At 40.5% G+C, this 16,844-nt stretch overlaps 1 protein-coding gene across 1 annotated transcript in view; it reads left to right on the forward strand.

Annotated features, from left to right (window-relative positions):
• The window catches only part of LOC124798593 (centrosome-associated protein CEP250-like), a 457,139-nt gene that overhangs the window by 409,815 nt on the left and 30,480 nt on the right, over positions 1-16,844 (forward strand). The window contains exon 17 of the mRNA XM_047262059.1: positions 12,968-13,115. Coding sequence (XP_047118015.1) covers positions 12,968-13,115 — 148 coding nt within the window. The remainder of the gene's footprint in view (positions 1-12,967; positions 13,116-16,844) is intronic.

Raw genomic sequence — 16,844 nt, forward strand, 5'->3', positions numbered from 1 at the left:
TGCAACTACTGTCTACTGTAAATTATGTAGCCGACAGATGCACAGTTGTGTTTCACAGTGTTTTACTTTCACTGTTCACAACCCCCCCAATAATACACAGTTATATATGGCCATTGCACTATTGTTTAACTTTTGATAAACCTCCTTAATAGGTAGCAGGCAAACATCCACATGTACTGCAATAGTTTGCTGTTGAACATCTGTTGTTGTTGTTGTTGTTGTGGTCTTCAGTCCTGAGACTTGTTTGATGCAGCTCTCCATGCTATTCTATCCTGTGCAAGCTTCTTCATCTCCCAGTACCTACTGCAACCTACATCCTTCTGAATCTGCTTAGTGTATTCATCTCTTGGTCTCCCCCTACGATTTTTACCCTCCACGCTGCCCTCCAATACTAAATTGGTGATCCCTTGATGCCTCAGAACATGTCCTACCAACCGATCCCTTCTTCTGGTCAAGTTGTGCCACAAACTCCTCTTCTCCCCAATCCTATTCAATACTTCCTCATTAGTTATGTGATCTACCCATCTAATCTTCAGCATTCTTCTGTAGCACCACATTTCGAAAGCTTCTATTCTCTTCTTGTCTAAACTATTTATCGTCCATGTTTCACTTCCATACATGGCTACACTCCATACAAATACTTTCAGAAATGACTTCCTGACACTTAAATCTATACTCGATGTTAACAAATTTCTCTTCTTCAGAAACGCTTTCCTTGCCATTGCCAGTCTACATTTTATATCCTCTCTACTTCGACCATCATCAGTTATTTTGCTCTCCAAATAGCAAAACTCCTTTACTACTTTAAGTGTCTCATTTCCTAATCTAATACCCTCAACATCACCCGACTTAATTCGACTACATTCCATTATCCTTGTTTTGCCTTTGTTTATGTTCATCTTATATCCTCCCTTCAAGACGCCATCCATTCCGTTCAACTGCTCTTCCAAGCCCTTTGCTGTCTCTGACAGAATTACAATGTCATCGGCGAACCTCAAAGTTTTTATTTCTTCTCCATGGATTTTAATACCCACTCCGAATTTTTCTTTTGTTTCCTTTACTGCTTGCTCAATATACAGATTGAATAACATCGGGGAGAGGCTACAACCCTGTCTTACTCCCTTCCCAACCACTGCTTCCCTTTCATGCCCCTCGACTCTTATAACTGCCATCTGGTTTCTGTACAAATTGTAAATAGCCTTTCGCTCCCTGTATTTTACCCCTGCCACCTTTAGAATTTGAAAGAGAGTATTCCAGTCAACATTGTCAAAAGCTTTCTCTAAGTCTACAAATGCTAGAAACGTAGGTTTGCCTTTCCTTAATCTTTCTTCTAAGATAAGTCGTAAGGTCAGTATTGCCTCACGTGTTCCAGTATTTCTACGGAATCCAAACTGATCTTCCCCGAAGTCGGCTTCTACTAGTTTTTCCATTCGTCTGTAAAGAATTCGTGTTAGTATTTTGCAGCTGTGGCTTATTAAACTGATTGTTCGGTAATTCTCACATCTGTCAACACCTGCTTTCTTTGGGATTGGAATTATTATATTCTTCTTGAAGTCTGTGGGTATTTCGCCTGTTTCATACATCTTGCTAACCAGATGGTAGAGTTTTGTCAGGACTGGCTCTCCCAAGGCCGTCAGTAGTTCCAATGGAATGTTGTCTACTCCGGGGGCCTTGTTTCGACTCAGGTCTTTCAGTGCTCTGTCAAACTCTTCACGCAGTATTGTATCTCCCATTTCATCTTCATCTACATCCTCTTCCATTTCCATAATATTGTCCTCAAGTACATCGCCCTTGTATAGACCCTCTATATACTCCTTCCACCTTTCTGCTTTCCCTTCTTTGCTTAGAACTGGGTTTCCATCAGAGCTCTTGATGTTCATACACGTGGTTCTCTTATCTCCAAAGGTCTCCTTAATTTTCCTGTAGGCAGTATCTATCTTACCCCTAGTGAGATAAGCCTCTACATCCTTACATTTGTCCTCTAGCCATCCCTGCTTAGCCATTTTGCACTTCCTGTCGATCTCATTTTTGAGACGTTTGTATTCCTTTTTGCCTGCTTCATTTACTGCATTTTTATATTTTCTCCTTTCATCAATTAAATTCAATATTTCTTCTGTTACCCAAGGATTTCTACTAGCCCTCGTCTTTTTACCTACTTGATCCTCTGCTGCCTTCACTACTTCATCCCTCAAAGCTACCCATTCTTCTTCTACTGTATTTCTTTCCCCCATTCCTGTCAATTGTTCCCTTCTGCTCTCCCTGAAAATCTGTACAATCTCTGGTTCTTTCAGTTTATCCAGGTCCCATCTCCTTAAATTCCCACCTTTTTGCAGTTTCTTCAGTTTTAATCTACAGGTCATAACCAATAGATTGTAGTCAGAGTCCGCATCTGCCCCTGGAAATGTCTTACAATTTAAAACCTGGTTCCTAAATCTCTGTCTTACCATTATATAATCTATCTGATACCTTTTAGTATCTCCAGGGTTCTTCCATGTATACAACCTTCTATCATGATTCTTAAACCAAGTGTTAGCTATGATTAAGTTGTGCTCTGTGCAAAATTCTACCAGGCGGCTTCCTCTTTCATTTCTTAGCCCCAATCCATATTCACCTACTACATTTCCTTCTCTCCCTTTTCCTACACTCGAATTCCAGTCACCCATGACTATTAAATTTTTGTCTCCCTTCACAATCTGAATAATTTCTTTTATTTCATCATACATTTCTTCAATTTCTTCGTCATCTGCAGAGCTAGTTGGCATATAAACTTGTACTACTGTAGTAGGTGTGGGCTTCGTATCTATCTTGGCCACAATAATGCGTTCACTAAGCTGTTTGTAGTAGCTTACCCGCGTTCCTATTTTCCTATTCATTATTAAACCTACTCCTGCATTACCCCTATTTGACTTTGTGTTTATAACCCTGTAGTCACCTGACCAGAAGTCTTGTTCCTCCTGCCACCGAACTTCACTAATTCCCACTATATCTAACTTTAACCTATCCATTTCCCTTTTCAAATTTTCTAACCTACCTGCCCGATTAAAGGACCTGACATTCCACGCTCCGATCCGTAGAACGCCAGTTTTCTTTCTCCTGATAACGACATCCTCTTGAGTAGTCCCCACCCGGAGATCCGAATGGGGGACTATTTTACCTCCGGAATATTTTACCCAAGAGGACGCCATCATTATTTAATCATACAGTAAAGCTGCATGCCCTCGGGAAAAATTACGGCCGTAGTTTCCCCTTGCTTTCAGCCGTTCGCAGTACCAGCACAGCAAGGCCGTTTTGGTTATTGTTACAAGGCCAGATCAGTCAATCATCCAGACTGTTGCCCTTGCAACTACTGAAAAGGCTGCTGCCCCTCTTCAGGAACCACACGTTTGTCTGGCCTCTCAACAGATACCCCTCCGTTATGGTTGTACCTACGGTACGGCTATCTGTATCGCTGAGGCACGCAAGCCTCCCCACCAACGGCAAGGTCCATGGTTCATGGGGAGGTCTATGAGCAGTAAAAACCTAACCACAAAGTTCACAGTTCTTGAAGAATAGAAAGGTACATATGGAGCAGACACTGTCATTGTTTTAACACAGGACCTAATTGTGTAACACTTATTTCACAGTTAGGTTGAAGCATTGTTGTTGTTCTAACCGACACAGGTTTCTCATCTGAAACTTGGCCATGGAATGACAGTCTCAGGACCAAAAATCGGGCCCTTATATATCCTCACAATAATAGATGCTGAAACTACACATTGTTGAAAGTTAAATTTACAGAAATTACAATTAAAACTTAACTCTTTAAATTAACTGAATATATCGAAAAATTTGTTCTTTTTAACAGTTTCTACTACCACAAGGTTTAGGCCGAATTATTTGACTGAATCATGAAATTAACAAATATAATTATGCAAACAATACTTTTGATAAAACTGAAAGGTACTTGGGAATTAATTGAGGACTGGCTTTGTTAACATGTTTTCGAATAGAACCAAATAAATACTTAAAGAATGCTAGTGTTTCATCTTCCAAATGTTTATAATTAGTACAGAATTTATATTTGTTTATAAGTCAATGATAGAATTTAAGTTACAAAACAATTACTGATTTCACCTTATAACAAAAGATACTAACTAGTAATAGTCAAAATAAATTAGAAAATCTATTACATACATAAAACTAAGCACAAAATTAGGTCTGGTGTTATATTCTTTAAAACTGAGGGCCAACCTTTCTCTTTTATGAAAATGCAGATTATAATCACGTATGTTAATGGTAATTAGTCAGAAGTGAAAAAATGAATTTTAAGGAGGCATATGGCAAAACAAGAGGGGAAGTAAAAATATCCCAGCCTGCTTCATCACAACTTGTGTAGCTACAAATTTCCACCTCTAACAAGCAATGCCCACAGCAGCAAGGCCACATGCCTAAAATAAAATAATAATAGGAAAAAAGCTATGCCAGTTGTGTTTTTTGAAACTCTGACACATTTTTCTGCATGGGAACAATTTTTTTCTGTTTGTTTCTGATGCGATGTTAACTGATTACTTGAAAGTCATTTTTTTTCTGCATAGATAAATAACTGTTGTAGTTCACACATAAGCTACACTCTTTATTGTTGGTTTGTATGGTTCAAAATTTTACAGTTCTGTTCTGTAATTTTCGAATTTGAAAACTGGATCTTGTCACACTGGTCATCAGTTGTAAGTTTTCCTCATTTTTTTGAAATGTTACAGCTCATTTAATTTAAAGGTAATCAAATTTTTCGACAGGCAACAACTTACAAATACATCATGCACAGAAAAGAATGAAACCATGTGCATACTGCTTGTAATGTGTCTGTAACTTCCCCACACAATTAATAAGCAAGATCATACCTGATGCCAACTGGAAAACTGTTACAGTCCTTTGCACCAGAATATAAAACTCTATTCTGAACTATAGGTAGCAGTGTACAGTCTACATGGAAATTATTTTTACTTCAAGTTCATCCTAAACTCCCTCTTACTACTAACTACAAAAACCATTAGAAAATATATAGATTGGCATGAAACTGGATCCTCTGCAATAAGAAACAATGTCTGTTGAGTTAGTTTATTAGACATGCCCAGATAGGCATGTGCATTAGCACACCACTTCCATGATTTGGGGAGAACACCAGTCCCAGATTGAATCCCCCTGGCAAGTTAACAACAAGAGCCACCTTGGATGTGGTTCTTATGCAGTTTCCCAAATCTGACTAGGTGAACACTGTGCTGGTATGCACATTCAACCTCAGTTACCTGATCCACAAACATTTCAAAAATATTCTCACATTTTCACGTGGATAAAACTAAACACAGACTGGGGAGGAAGGTGTGGAGGCAGGACGGGTATCAAGTCACCCTCTATCATTAGCATTGCCAAATCCAGATTGATGTGCCAAAAATATAAAGATACAGGATAAGGCCAGGAAAAAGAAGAAGAAGACTGACTTAATTTATTAATCTTCAAACAACAGAACAAACCTAACTATGCCATGCTCATTCATGCTGATGTGATTCACAAATCCAAATCTACAGGGTGATTATAAATGAATATCAGGGTTTTAACACTTTATAATATTTATTATATTAAACTTACAGTTATAAATGATATGTCAAATGAAAGAGCAACTCAAATAGTTTTACCAAGAACCTTACAAATGTTCAATGTGAGCACCATTTGTCACATGGCGCATGTCAAGTCTATAGCCGAGTTCTTCCCAAATGTTGATAAGTGTGTCTTCAGTAACTGTAGCAAAAGCTGCTTCAATCCAGTTCCTTAATTCAGGGAGGTCTGCTGGTGGTGGAGGCACATACACACGATCCTTGATGAAGCCCCAAAGGAAAAAATCGCATGGCGTTAGGTCGGGTGAAGGTGGAGGCCATGCAAAGCAAGCCCTCTCATTGGGCCCCTTGTGGCTTATCCAGCACTTGGGTGCAGTGAAGTTCAAACAATCTAACGGACTGTGGTGGAAACATTGCGCACTGGGCATGTACACTGATGCCAAACACAACTATTTGAGTTGCTCTTTAGTTTGACATATCATTTATAACTGTAAGTTTTATGTAATAAATATTATAAAGCGTTAAAACCCTGGTATTCAGCTACAAACACCCTGTATTTATTCCAGAGAAGCCACCATTTGTTAGTGCTAGCCATATATAAATATTATTAGAAATATGATAAAGTCACCCAAAAAAATGGTTCCACATGTCAGTGACCATTCTAACCAAGGATTTTCCAATTTATATTATGTAATTAACCTTCAATACAAAGTAATATACCTCTTGATATAACTGTTTAATTACTTCCCACCTCAACTTCCATGTGTCCACTTCCCACAACTCTGTGTCCACTTCCCAGGACACTGTCCAGATGTTAACTCAGACAATCTCATCTCATCTCGCTGCAAAACCACTATTCTCATTACTGCAAGCACTGTCAGGGTGTCATGACAGTGCTCTAGCCACCAGAAAATTCATGTAACAACAACAAAAAATACGGTGAGGTAAGGCTCACTTCTTTGCACTTGCCAACAAAAGAGTTCAAGTGTCAAAGACATGCAATCTCCTATTGGAAATAATCACATTTGGAACATGTTATCTGACAATGTCTTGATGCTTTTCTATAGCATAACAGTATCAATGAAAATATGAAGAATCTCCTTCCAAACTAAAGATAAGTACTGTGTATTAATGAAAGCCTGGAACCATATGTCTTTGGCAATAATTGTAGCTGCCGTCTGACTTATTTGGAGATGTTCTTAATCCTCTGAGGAAGATTTCTGTTGGCACCAGAAAGCAGTTTTGTAGCCTGTGGTTTTGAAGGATATGACTTGAACTATTTAGAACTATGGATGTCAATACATCATGCCTATACTTTATAAGAAGCTAGAGAGAGCATTTATATCTGGATCAACACATCTTAAGTCTTGTCCATCAGTTTGTACAAGTCAGTTAGTAATCATCAACATCAAAAGGAAAAACATATCAACATGGCTGACATGGACAGTTAGTCAAGTCTCCTCTCTGTAGTTAACCATAAAATTAACATTATTAGGAAAAGATAAATTGCACTTACTATAAAGATGACATGTTAAGTTTCAGACTGGCACAATGAAAAGACACTTACGCATTAACTTCTGGCCAAAGCCTTCATCAGAAAAGGAAGCACACACACATTCATTCAAACAAGCAAGCACATCTCATGCACTTACAACTGCCATCCCTGGCAGCTTAGATGGGAATACAACTGCCATGTGTACTTTGCTCTTGACCATAGTTTGGCGTGGCTGTTGAGCCTGGAGGATAGCTGATTGGTAGTCATACCAATATAAAAAGAGGTGCAAGAAATGGTACTTGACATGGCTGCATTCACAGGTGGCCCTGGGACAGGATTAGAATAGGAAGTGCTGGGTGGATGGACTGGGCAGGTATCCCTAGGCCAAGGGGTTGGGATTGGGAGTGGCATAGCGATGGACTAGGATGTTGAGGTTGGGTGAGCAACTAAACACCACTTTAGCAGGGTTGGGAAGGATCTTGGGTTGGATGTCTCTCATTTCAGGGCATGATGAAAGGTAATCACATCCCTGGCAAAGAATGTGATTCAGCTGTTCCACTGGGGGATGGTATTGGACAATGTGGGGTGCACTCCTTTGTATCTGGTTCTTAGGGGTTGTGGGAGGATTGGGAGTATGAGGGGAAATGGCATAGGACACCTGTTTGCAGACTAGACTATGTTGGGGAGGTGGGAGTGGGGGAGGGGTAGTGCCTGTCTGTGGAGGCTTTAGGGAGACCCTCAGCATACTGGGAGGAAGTTCTTGTCACTACAGGTACCTTATCCCTGGCTGACCAGGCTGTAGGGGAGGGAGTTTTTGGTGTGCAAAGGATGACAGCTGTTGAAATGCAGGTACTGTTGGTGGTTGGTGGGTTTAATGTGCACAGAGATGTGGATAGAGCCATCAGAGAGGAGAAGGTCAACATCCAGGAAGATGGCACACTGGGTTGGGGAGGACCAGGTGAAGCGGATGGGAAGAAAGGTGTTACAGTTGTGAAGGTAGGGTGTCATAGCCTGAGTATTAACGTGAAGATACATCAGTGAACTGGAACCAGACTAGGAATTTGGAATTTTGGGAGGTTAGGAAGATCTCCTCTAGATGGCTCATAAACAGGTTGGCATGGGAAAGTGCTATGCAAGTGCTCTTGGCTGTGCTGCGGATTTGTTTGTATACCTTCCCTCCAGAGGAGAAATAGTTGTAAGTTAGGATAGAGTTAGTAAGGTGTATAAGGAATGAGGTAGTGGATTTGGAGTGTGAAGGATCTGGGAAAGGTAGTGTTAAGTAGCAGTAAAACTATTTACATGAGGGATGTTAGTGAATAGGGAGGTGGCGTCAACAGTGACACAATTGGTTGAATGTGTTGGTCAATGAGGGCCAAAATTCTTTCAGTGGAGGCACAATAACCAGCCACAATGGTGTGCCCAAGTTTGTTGGGTTTGTGGATTTTGAAAGCATATAGAGTGTGGGTGTGCATGGTGTCATAGGGCCGAGGAGGGAAATGGATTAAAGGGAGAGGTTTTGGGAAGGACCTAAGTTTTTAAGCAGGGATTGGAGGTTGTGTCGGACTTCTGGGACAGGTTCACTTTGGCAGAGTTTATAGGTGGGGGAGTCAGATGATTGGCAGAGCCTTCCACTAGGCAGTCGCTGTGATTCATTACAACAGTGGTGGAACCTTTGTCTGCAGTGAGGATGATTAGGTCAGGATTTGTTTTGAATCTGTGTTTGGCTGTCGCTTCTTCTGCTGAAAGTTTGGTGTTCTGAGGAAGGTACCTGGGCAAGGATGGTGAGGTCAAGTGGGAGGTCAGGGATTCCTGCTAGTTGACCAGGGGGAGAGGATCACAGTTGGATCTTGCTATGAACTGAGAGAGGCAGGGTTCAGCGTTAGGTTGGGTTGGCTGTGGTTGGTAGGATTAGTGGAAAAGAAGTGTTCACACTGCAGTGTTTGGAAGAAGGAGAGTGGGTCATTGAAAAGTTCAATATGGTTAAATTTTGGTGTAGGGCTAAAGGTGAGGCCTTTGGATGGACTGAAATTTCTGTGGAGCTGAGGCTTTTGGTAAAAGTTTAACAACAGTGTTAGAGAATGTTTCAGCTCTGGATTTGGTGAAATGTTTATAGGGAGTTTTGGGGGATGTAGCAAGCTGAAAAGGTCAGCTAGGCAGGGTATGAGGGATTGACAAGGAGGAACACTATGAGTAAGATAGGGGTTGGATAGTGGTGCCCAAGGGTGGCAGAAGGATATCAGCAGGTTGGGCAACTTATGGAGGTGGTGTCCAGAATGCTCTGGAGAGCAAGGGATTCAGTTTCAGAGATGTGGTGTGTTAGCAGGGATTGAGGGATTGCACTGTAACAGTAACTTGTGAAGGGAACAGAGCTGGTTCTGAGATACCTGTCCATGGTGGTTAGTTTGTTAGTTAGTTAGTTATGTAGTTTAGTACTTGTTCCATAGATCATGAATACGACACTTTGTAATGATGTGGAATGTGTCAGGTTAATAAAAGGTGTCTATACAAGATATTACATTAGATAAAATATTACATGACACTCTTTTTTTGTGGGGGTTGAGAAATTACCCACTTACTATATCCAAAAATTCATCTAATTCTGAAGTACCTGGTGTCAGGGACTGGCAGAGTCAGGAAAGGTGAAGGTCATTCTGAAAAGAAGGATGGGATCTAGAGACAGGTTTCTTGTGGTTATGCCGTTGGGGAGGAGGATGTGTTGGTATAAGGAAAGAGATGGGCAGGGGGATCAGTTAGATCTAGGATCACAAGTTCATGTGGCATGGATATGTGTGGAAAATAAAACACTAAAATACATGAGGTTGAGGGAGAATGTGGGATCAATAGGAATAAATATAATTATCACTGGGAAGAATTTGGGGCATCAGATGTTGCATCAACAAATCACACCGTCATGTAGCCATGTGTCGTAGACAGACAAGACCAATGATAACACAGTGTTGCTCAGAAGTGTATGTGGTTTGGAGGACTGAGAATAAATACAGGAAATAAGAGAAAGAATGGACACTGAGAAGAGTAACGCTATAGAGGAGAGTAACAAAGGAAAACATCAAAGTGTTGTGGGATGGAAGAAAAGCTTTTAGCCCAGAATCAAACAACAGAATCTCCAGGTTGGAACACCAACAATATAAGGAAAAGATAGATTGCTACTTACCATAAAGATGACATGTTAATTTGCAAAGAGGCAGAATGAAAAGATATTTGCACATTGGCTTTTGGCTAGTCTTCATCAGGAAAGGAAGTGTGTGAGTGTGCGTCCTCTCTCTCTCTCTCTCTCTCTCTCTCTCTCTCTCTCTCTCTCTCTCTCTCACACACACACACACACACACACACACACATTTGCAGAAACAAGCACACCTTACACACACATGACTGACATCTGTGGCAGCTTGGACTGGTATGCAACTGCCACACAGAACAGAAGCAGTAGTCTGGAGGGGATGGGAAAGTGGCAGGGGAAGGAATAGCATGGTATTCCTTTCCTTAGTGTCCATTCTTTCTCTTCTTTCCTGGGTTTATTCATTGCTTTCCAAGCCACATACACTTCCGAGCCTGTCCACAACACGCACCTACATAATCATGCAGATTGTTGATGCAGCATCTGATGCCCCAAATTCTTCCCACTGATCATTTTATTTATTCCCATTGATCCCATATCCTCTCTCATCCTCACAAAGTTCAGGATTTTATTTTTCCACACCTACACATGCCATATGAACTTTTAATCCTGGACTTAACCAATTCCCCTCCCCCCTCTTTTACCATATCCCAACACAAGCATGTTCCTATAACTCAATTCCTTTTCCCCCATGTTTCTGTACATTTTTAACATATTTTTGTATGGTTTCACACATTTGTGCATATTTTTACGTATCTGTGCATTTTTATGTGTATTATTACATATTTGTTATGTGACTTGTCTCTTATCCAGCTCCCCTCACAACCATCTAACACCATGATTTTCCCATTTCCACTTCATTCCCATTTCTCCTACATGATACCTGCCTCAGTTGACCACTGCTCCATCTTTCTGCACCAATTCAGAAAAGTATTCCTTTCCCTGGCTAAAACCCAGTCCTACACCCTGTTTCTTAAATGCTGCCTAAACCATGGAGTCCACCCCAACAGCCTAACAATAAAACTGCTTTTCTCTGGATCCTATCACTTCTTTCAAAATGACCTTCAACTTTTCAGATTCCACCAGTCTCTGGCCCTCACAAACCTGGTACTGCAGAACACATCTCCATGACACAGGCATCCCAGTACCACCTCTGCCCTCTCCACAGGATACTGCTGCTGTGCAATCCCTGCTAATATATCACATCTCCGAAATCAAATCCCTTACTCTCCAGCACCTGGAAGAGCATTCCAGACACTGCCTTCATAAGTTACCCAACCTGCAGACATCCTACTGCCATCTTGGGGCACTGCTATCCAACTTTCCTCCTTGTCAACTTCTCATAGCACTCAGGCCCTGCCTAGCTGACCTTTCCAGCTTCCTACATCCTTCAAAACTCCTTCCCAATACTCCACCAAATCCAGAGCTTAATCATTTCCCTAACACTGTTGTTAAACTTTCCACCAAAAGCCTCAGCTCCAGAGAAGTTTCAGTCCTATCCAAAGGCCTCATCTTTAGCCGTATACCACACAGGGTAGCCACGTGACATGAGGTGCCTTGTCATAGTTCGCGCAGTTCCCCCCATCAGAGGTTCAAATCCTCCCTCTTGCAGGAGTGTGTGTGTTGCCCTTAGTGTAAGTTAGTTTAAGTTACATTAAGTGGTGTGTAAGCTTAGGGACCGATGACCTCAGCAGTTTGGTCCCATAGGAACTTACCACAAATTTCCAAAAAAAAATTTAGCTGTGCACCCAAATTTATAAGCGGTACACCACCCTCTTCCCCACTCAGATCTTGGGTATGCTCTTTTCTCACATTATTAAAGATTACATCCTGTAGCCCTTTGTCTTGACCTGGAAGTGTTGAAAACAGTGATTCTGAATTTTGTTAGTGGAGGTGTCTTTTTCCAATACCTTTGCTTATTCTACAGTGCAACATTATGCATATTAGTATGAAAAAGGAAAATCCTGTTTAAACAGTCATACGAGGAAAGACAACTACTTAGTGCAGATCATACTTTATCAGACTGACACAACAATAGTGACAGCTTGTCAGGTTGCCATGATCATTTTTTATTTTTATTTATTTATGTTTGCTTTTGCTACACTAATATTGTGTTTTTAATGTGATTTTAGCTTTATAGATTGAAAGGAGCTACAAATGAATCACTGATAAAAAAATCTGCTCATTGAGTGGCAGCAGAACAAACACATAAAAGAGGGTTCTAATTAGGCAAGCTTTTGGAGCCAGTGGCTCTTTCTTCAGTCAGAAGGGTTGAAAGGGAAGGAACAGGGACAATAGAAAGGGACTAGAGAGGTCTAGGAAAAAGGTTAAATTTTGGGAAAGTCACCCAGAATCACATGTCAGGGGAGACTTACTGCACAGCATGAGAACGAAAGACTGCTTGTTGGGCACAGTCCCCAGCAGTCAGTCTTTCCTTCTCATCCCATGCAGTAAATCTTTCCCGACTGTTCTGGGTGACTTTTCTGCGGAAGGAGCCACTGGCTCCGAAAGCTTGCCTAATTACAACTGTCTTTAATGTGTGTGTTCTGCTGCTGCTTAATGAGTAGTTTTTTATCTATTCAATTAAATTATTTGGTCAAAAATTGATTGTTCTCATTGTTAAATGAGTCACTGAGTTAGAAAACTGCATTTTTGACTATGTAATGACTCATATACTTAAAAAATAAATGTTGTCCTCACAATTCTGTGGCAGTTATTGTAGTATCGGGCACTGTTTTCACATAACAGGCAAGAAGCTCTTGAAGCAGCACTCAGTGAAAAGGATGCACATTTAGCCTTACTGGAAGTGTCAGGCATCAGAACAGCAAGACAAGCAGAAGAGGCAGAGCAATTACGTGCTGATCGAAAAAGGCTTATGGAAAAACTCCGAGAAGAGGTAAGTCAAAGTCATTTCCGTATCACTAGCTACATGATATAGTAGTATTATGAAATGAATTTAATGCACTGAAATGACATGAATGGATAAATGGGGATAAAATCAATGAAGATTCCATAACATGAAATGATCAGTGCAAACCCTACTGAACCGGCAGTGTAATGAATATGTCTTGAAAACCAAAAATTTTTGTGAGGCTGGGAACTGATCCCAGATTTCTTGCTTTTTGAATGCAGTTGCCTTTATCACTAGGCTATCTGTGGATGTCTTCAGGCCTAACTTAAACTTTCAGCCATAACTTAAACTTTCTTTGTCATTGATGTTTTCACCTGTGATTACTGAATACTATTACCAGAAGCTCTTGTGGGAATAGAGTCATGGAGGTCTGTGGCTTACTCTACCATAAGGGATATATATACAGTGTGAATCACCTAAAACTTGCACTGCAAATATTGTGGAAATGGAAAGTGCTACTGATGTGTGGTTTCCGCAGGATGGATTGGTGGTCAGAGGCTTGTATTGAGAAGAATTTGACAGAGCACTGAAAGACCTAAAATGAAACAAGGCCCCTAGAGTAGACAACATCCTGTCAGCATCGTTAATATTCTTGGGATAGCCAGTCATGGCCGCCCTATTCCACTTGGTGTGCAATACCCATGGGGCAGGCAAAATACCACCAGACTTCAAACAGAATGCTGTAATTCCAGTTTAAAAGAAGGCATGTGCTGAAACGTGTGTCTGTTATCAAACCTTCAGTTTTAATAACTCATGGTCACAAAATACTGACATGAATTATTTATAGAAGAACGAAAACTGTGGGAAGCTGATCTCAGAGAAGATCAGTTTGGGTTATGGAAATAAAGTAAGAACATGCAAGGAAGTACTGACACTTTGACTTGTCATCAAAGACAGACTGAAGAAAGGCAAACCCATGACTATAGCTTTTGTAGATTTAAAGAATGCTTTTGATATTGTTAACTGGAATATGCACTTTAAAATTGTGAAGACAACTGGGATAAAATAAGGGAGCGAAAGATTATTTACAGCATGTACAAAACCAGACTGCAGTTATAAGAGTTGAAGGACATGCAAGGGAAGCAGTCGTCAAGAAGGGCATGAGACAAGGTTGTTGCCTATCCCCAATGTCACTCAATCTGTACAATGAGCAAGCAGTAAGAGAAATTGAGAATGATAAAATATATTCTATTTCACTTATGTTTTTAAGAACAGTTGATTGCTTATAACATTAGAACCTACTGGCATGAATTTAAGTGAATGGTTAAAATAGTAAAAGAAATAAAAGTACACATTTTTATGATAATAACACATATAAATAAATAAATTTACATTTTTCAAATTAAAATATAAAATTTCTCCTGAGAGTACATATCTTTATCCTAATGATATTGACAATGAACCATGGACCTTGCCATTGGTGGGGAGGCTTGCGTGCCTCAGCAATACAGATAGCCGTACCGTAGGTGCAACCACAACGGAGAGGTGTCTGTTGAGAGGCCAGACAAATGCGTGGTTCCTGAAGAGGGGCAGCAGCCTTTTCAGTAGTTGCAGGGGCAACAGCCTGGATGATCGACTGATCTGGCATTGTAACACTAACCAAAGCGGCCTTGCTGTGCTGGTACTGCGAACGGTTGAAAGCAAGGGGAAACTACAGCCGTAATTTTTCCCGAGGGCATGCAGCTTTACTGTATGGTTAATGATGATGGCGTCCTCTTGGGTAAAATATTCCGGAGTTAAAATAGTCACCCACTCTGACTCCGGGTGGGGACTATTCAAGAGGACATCGTTATCAGGAGAAAGAAAACTGGCGTTCTACGGATCGGAGCGTGGAATGTCAGATCCCTTAATCGGGCAGGTAGGTTAGAAAATTTAAAAAGGGAAATGGATAGGTTAAAGTTAGATATAGTGGGAATTAGTGAAGTTCGGTGGCAGGAGGAACAAGACTTTTGGTCAGGTGAATACAGAGTTATAAATACAAAGTCAAATAGGGGTAATTCAGGAGAAGGTTTAATAATTAATAAAAAAATAGGAATGCGGGTAAGCTACTACAAAGAGCATAGTGAACGTATTATTGTGGCCAAGGTACACACGACGCCCACGCCTACTACAGTAGTACAAGTTTATATGCCAACTAGCTCTGTAGATGACGAAGAAATTGAAGAAATGTATGATGAAGTAAAAGAAATTATTCAGATAGTGAAGGGAGACGAAAATTTAATAGTTATGGGTGACTGGAATTCGGTAGTAGGAAAAGGGAGAGAAGGAAACGTAGTAGGTGAATATGGATTGGGGCTAAGAAATGAAAGAGGAAGCCGCCTGGTAGAATTTTGCACAGAGCACAACTTAACCATAGCTAACACTTGGTTCAAGAATCATAAAAGAAGGTTGTATACATGGAAGAAGCCTGGAGATACTGATAGATTTCAGATAGATTATATAATGGTAAGACAGAGATTTAGGAATCAGGTTTTAAATTGTAAGACATTTCCAGGGGCAGATGTGGACTCTGACCACAATATATTGGTTATGAACTGTAGATTAAAACTGAAGAAACTGCAAAAAGGTGGGAATTTAAGGAGATGGGACCTGGATAAACTGACTAAACCAGAGGTTGTACAGAGTTTCAGGGAGAGCGTAAGGAAACAAATGGCAGGAATGGGGGAAAGAAATACAGTAGAAGAAGAACGGGTAGCTTTGAGGCATGAAGTAGTGAAGGCAGCAGAGGATCAAGTAGGTAAAGAAAATGAGGGCTAGTAGAAATCCTTGGGTAACAGAAGAAATATTGAATTTAATTGATGAAAGGAGAAAATATAAAAATGCAGTAAATGAATCAGGCAAAAAGGAATGCCAACGTCTCAAAAATGAGATCAACAGGAAGTGCAAAATGACTAAGCATGGATGGCTAGAGGATAAATATAAGTATGTAGAGGCTTATCTCACTAGGGGTAAGATAGATACTGCTTACAGGAAAATTAAAGAGACCTTTGGAGAAAGGAGAACCACCTGTATGAATATCAAGAGCTCAGATGGAAACCCAGTTCTAAGCAAAGAAGGGAAAGCAGAAAGATGGAAGCAGTATATAGAGGGTCTATACAAGGGCGATGTACTTGAGAACAACATTATGGAAATGGAAGAGGATGTAGATGAAGATGAAATGGGAGATATGATACTGCGTGAAGAGTTTGACAGAGCACTGAAAGACCTGAGTCAAAACAAGGACCCAGGAGTAGACAACATTCCATTAGAACTACTGACGGCTTTGGGCGAGCCAGTCCTGACAAAACTCTACCATCTGGTGAGCAAGATGTATGAGACAGGCGAAATATCCACAGACTTCAAGAAGAATATAATAATTCCAACCCCAAAGAAAGCAGGTGTTGACAGATGTGAAAATTACCGAACTATCAGTTTAATAAGTCACGGCTGAAAAATACTAACGCGAATTCTTTACAGACGAATGGAAAAACTAGTAGAAGCCGACCTTGGGGAAGATCAGTTTGGATTCCGTAGAAATATTGGAACACGTGAGGCAATACTGACCCTACGACTTATCTTAGAAGCTAGATTAAGGAAAGGCAAACCTATGTTTCTAGCATTTGTAGACTTAGAGAAAGCTTTTGACAATGTTGACTGGAATACTCTCTTTCAAATTCTGAAGGTGGCAGGGGTAAAATACAGGGAGTGAAAGGCTATTTACAATTTGTATAGAAA

This window comes from Schistocerca piceifrons, chromosome 5 (assembly GCF_021461385.2).
Source record: "Schistocerca piceifrons isolate TAMUIC-IGC-003096 chromosome 5, iqSchPice1.1, whole genome shotgun sequence".
In the NCBI taxonomy this organism is placed as follows: domain Eukaryota; kingdom Metazoa; phylum Arthropoda; class Insecta; order Orthoptera; family Acrididae; genus Schistocerca; species Schistocerca piceifrons.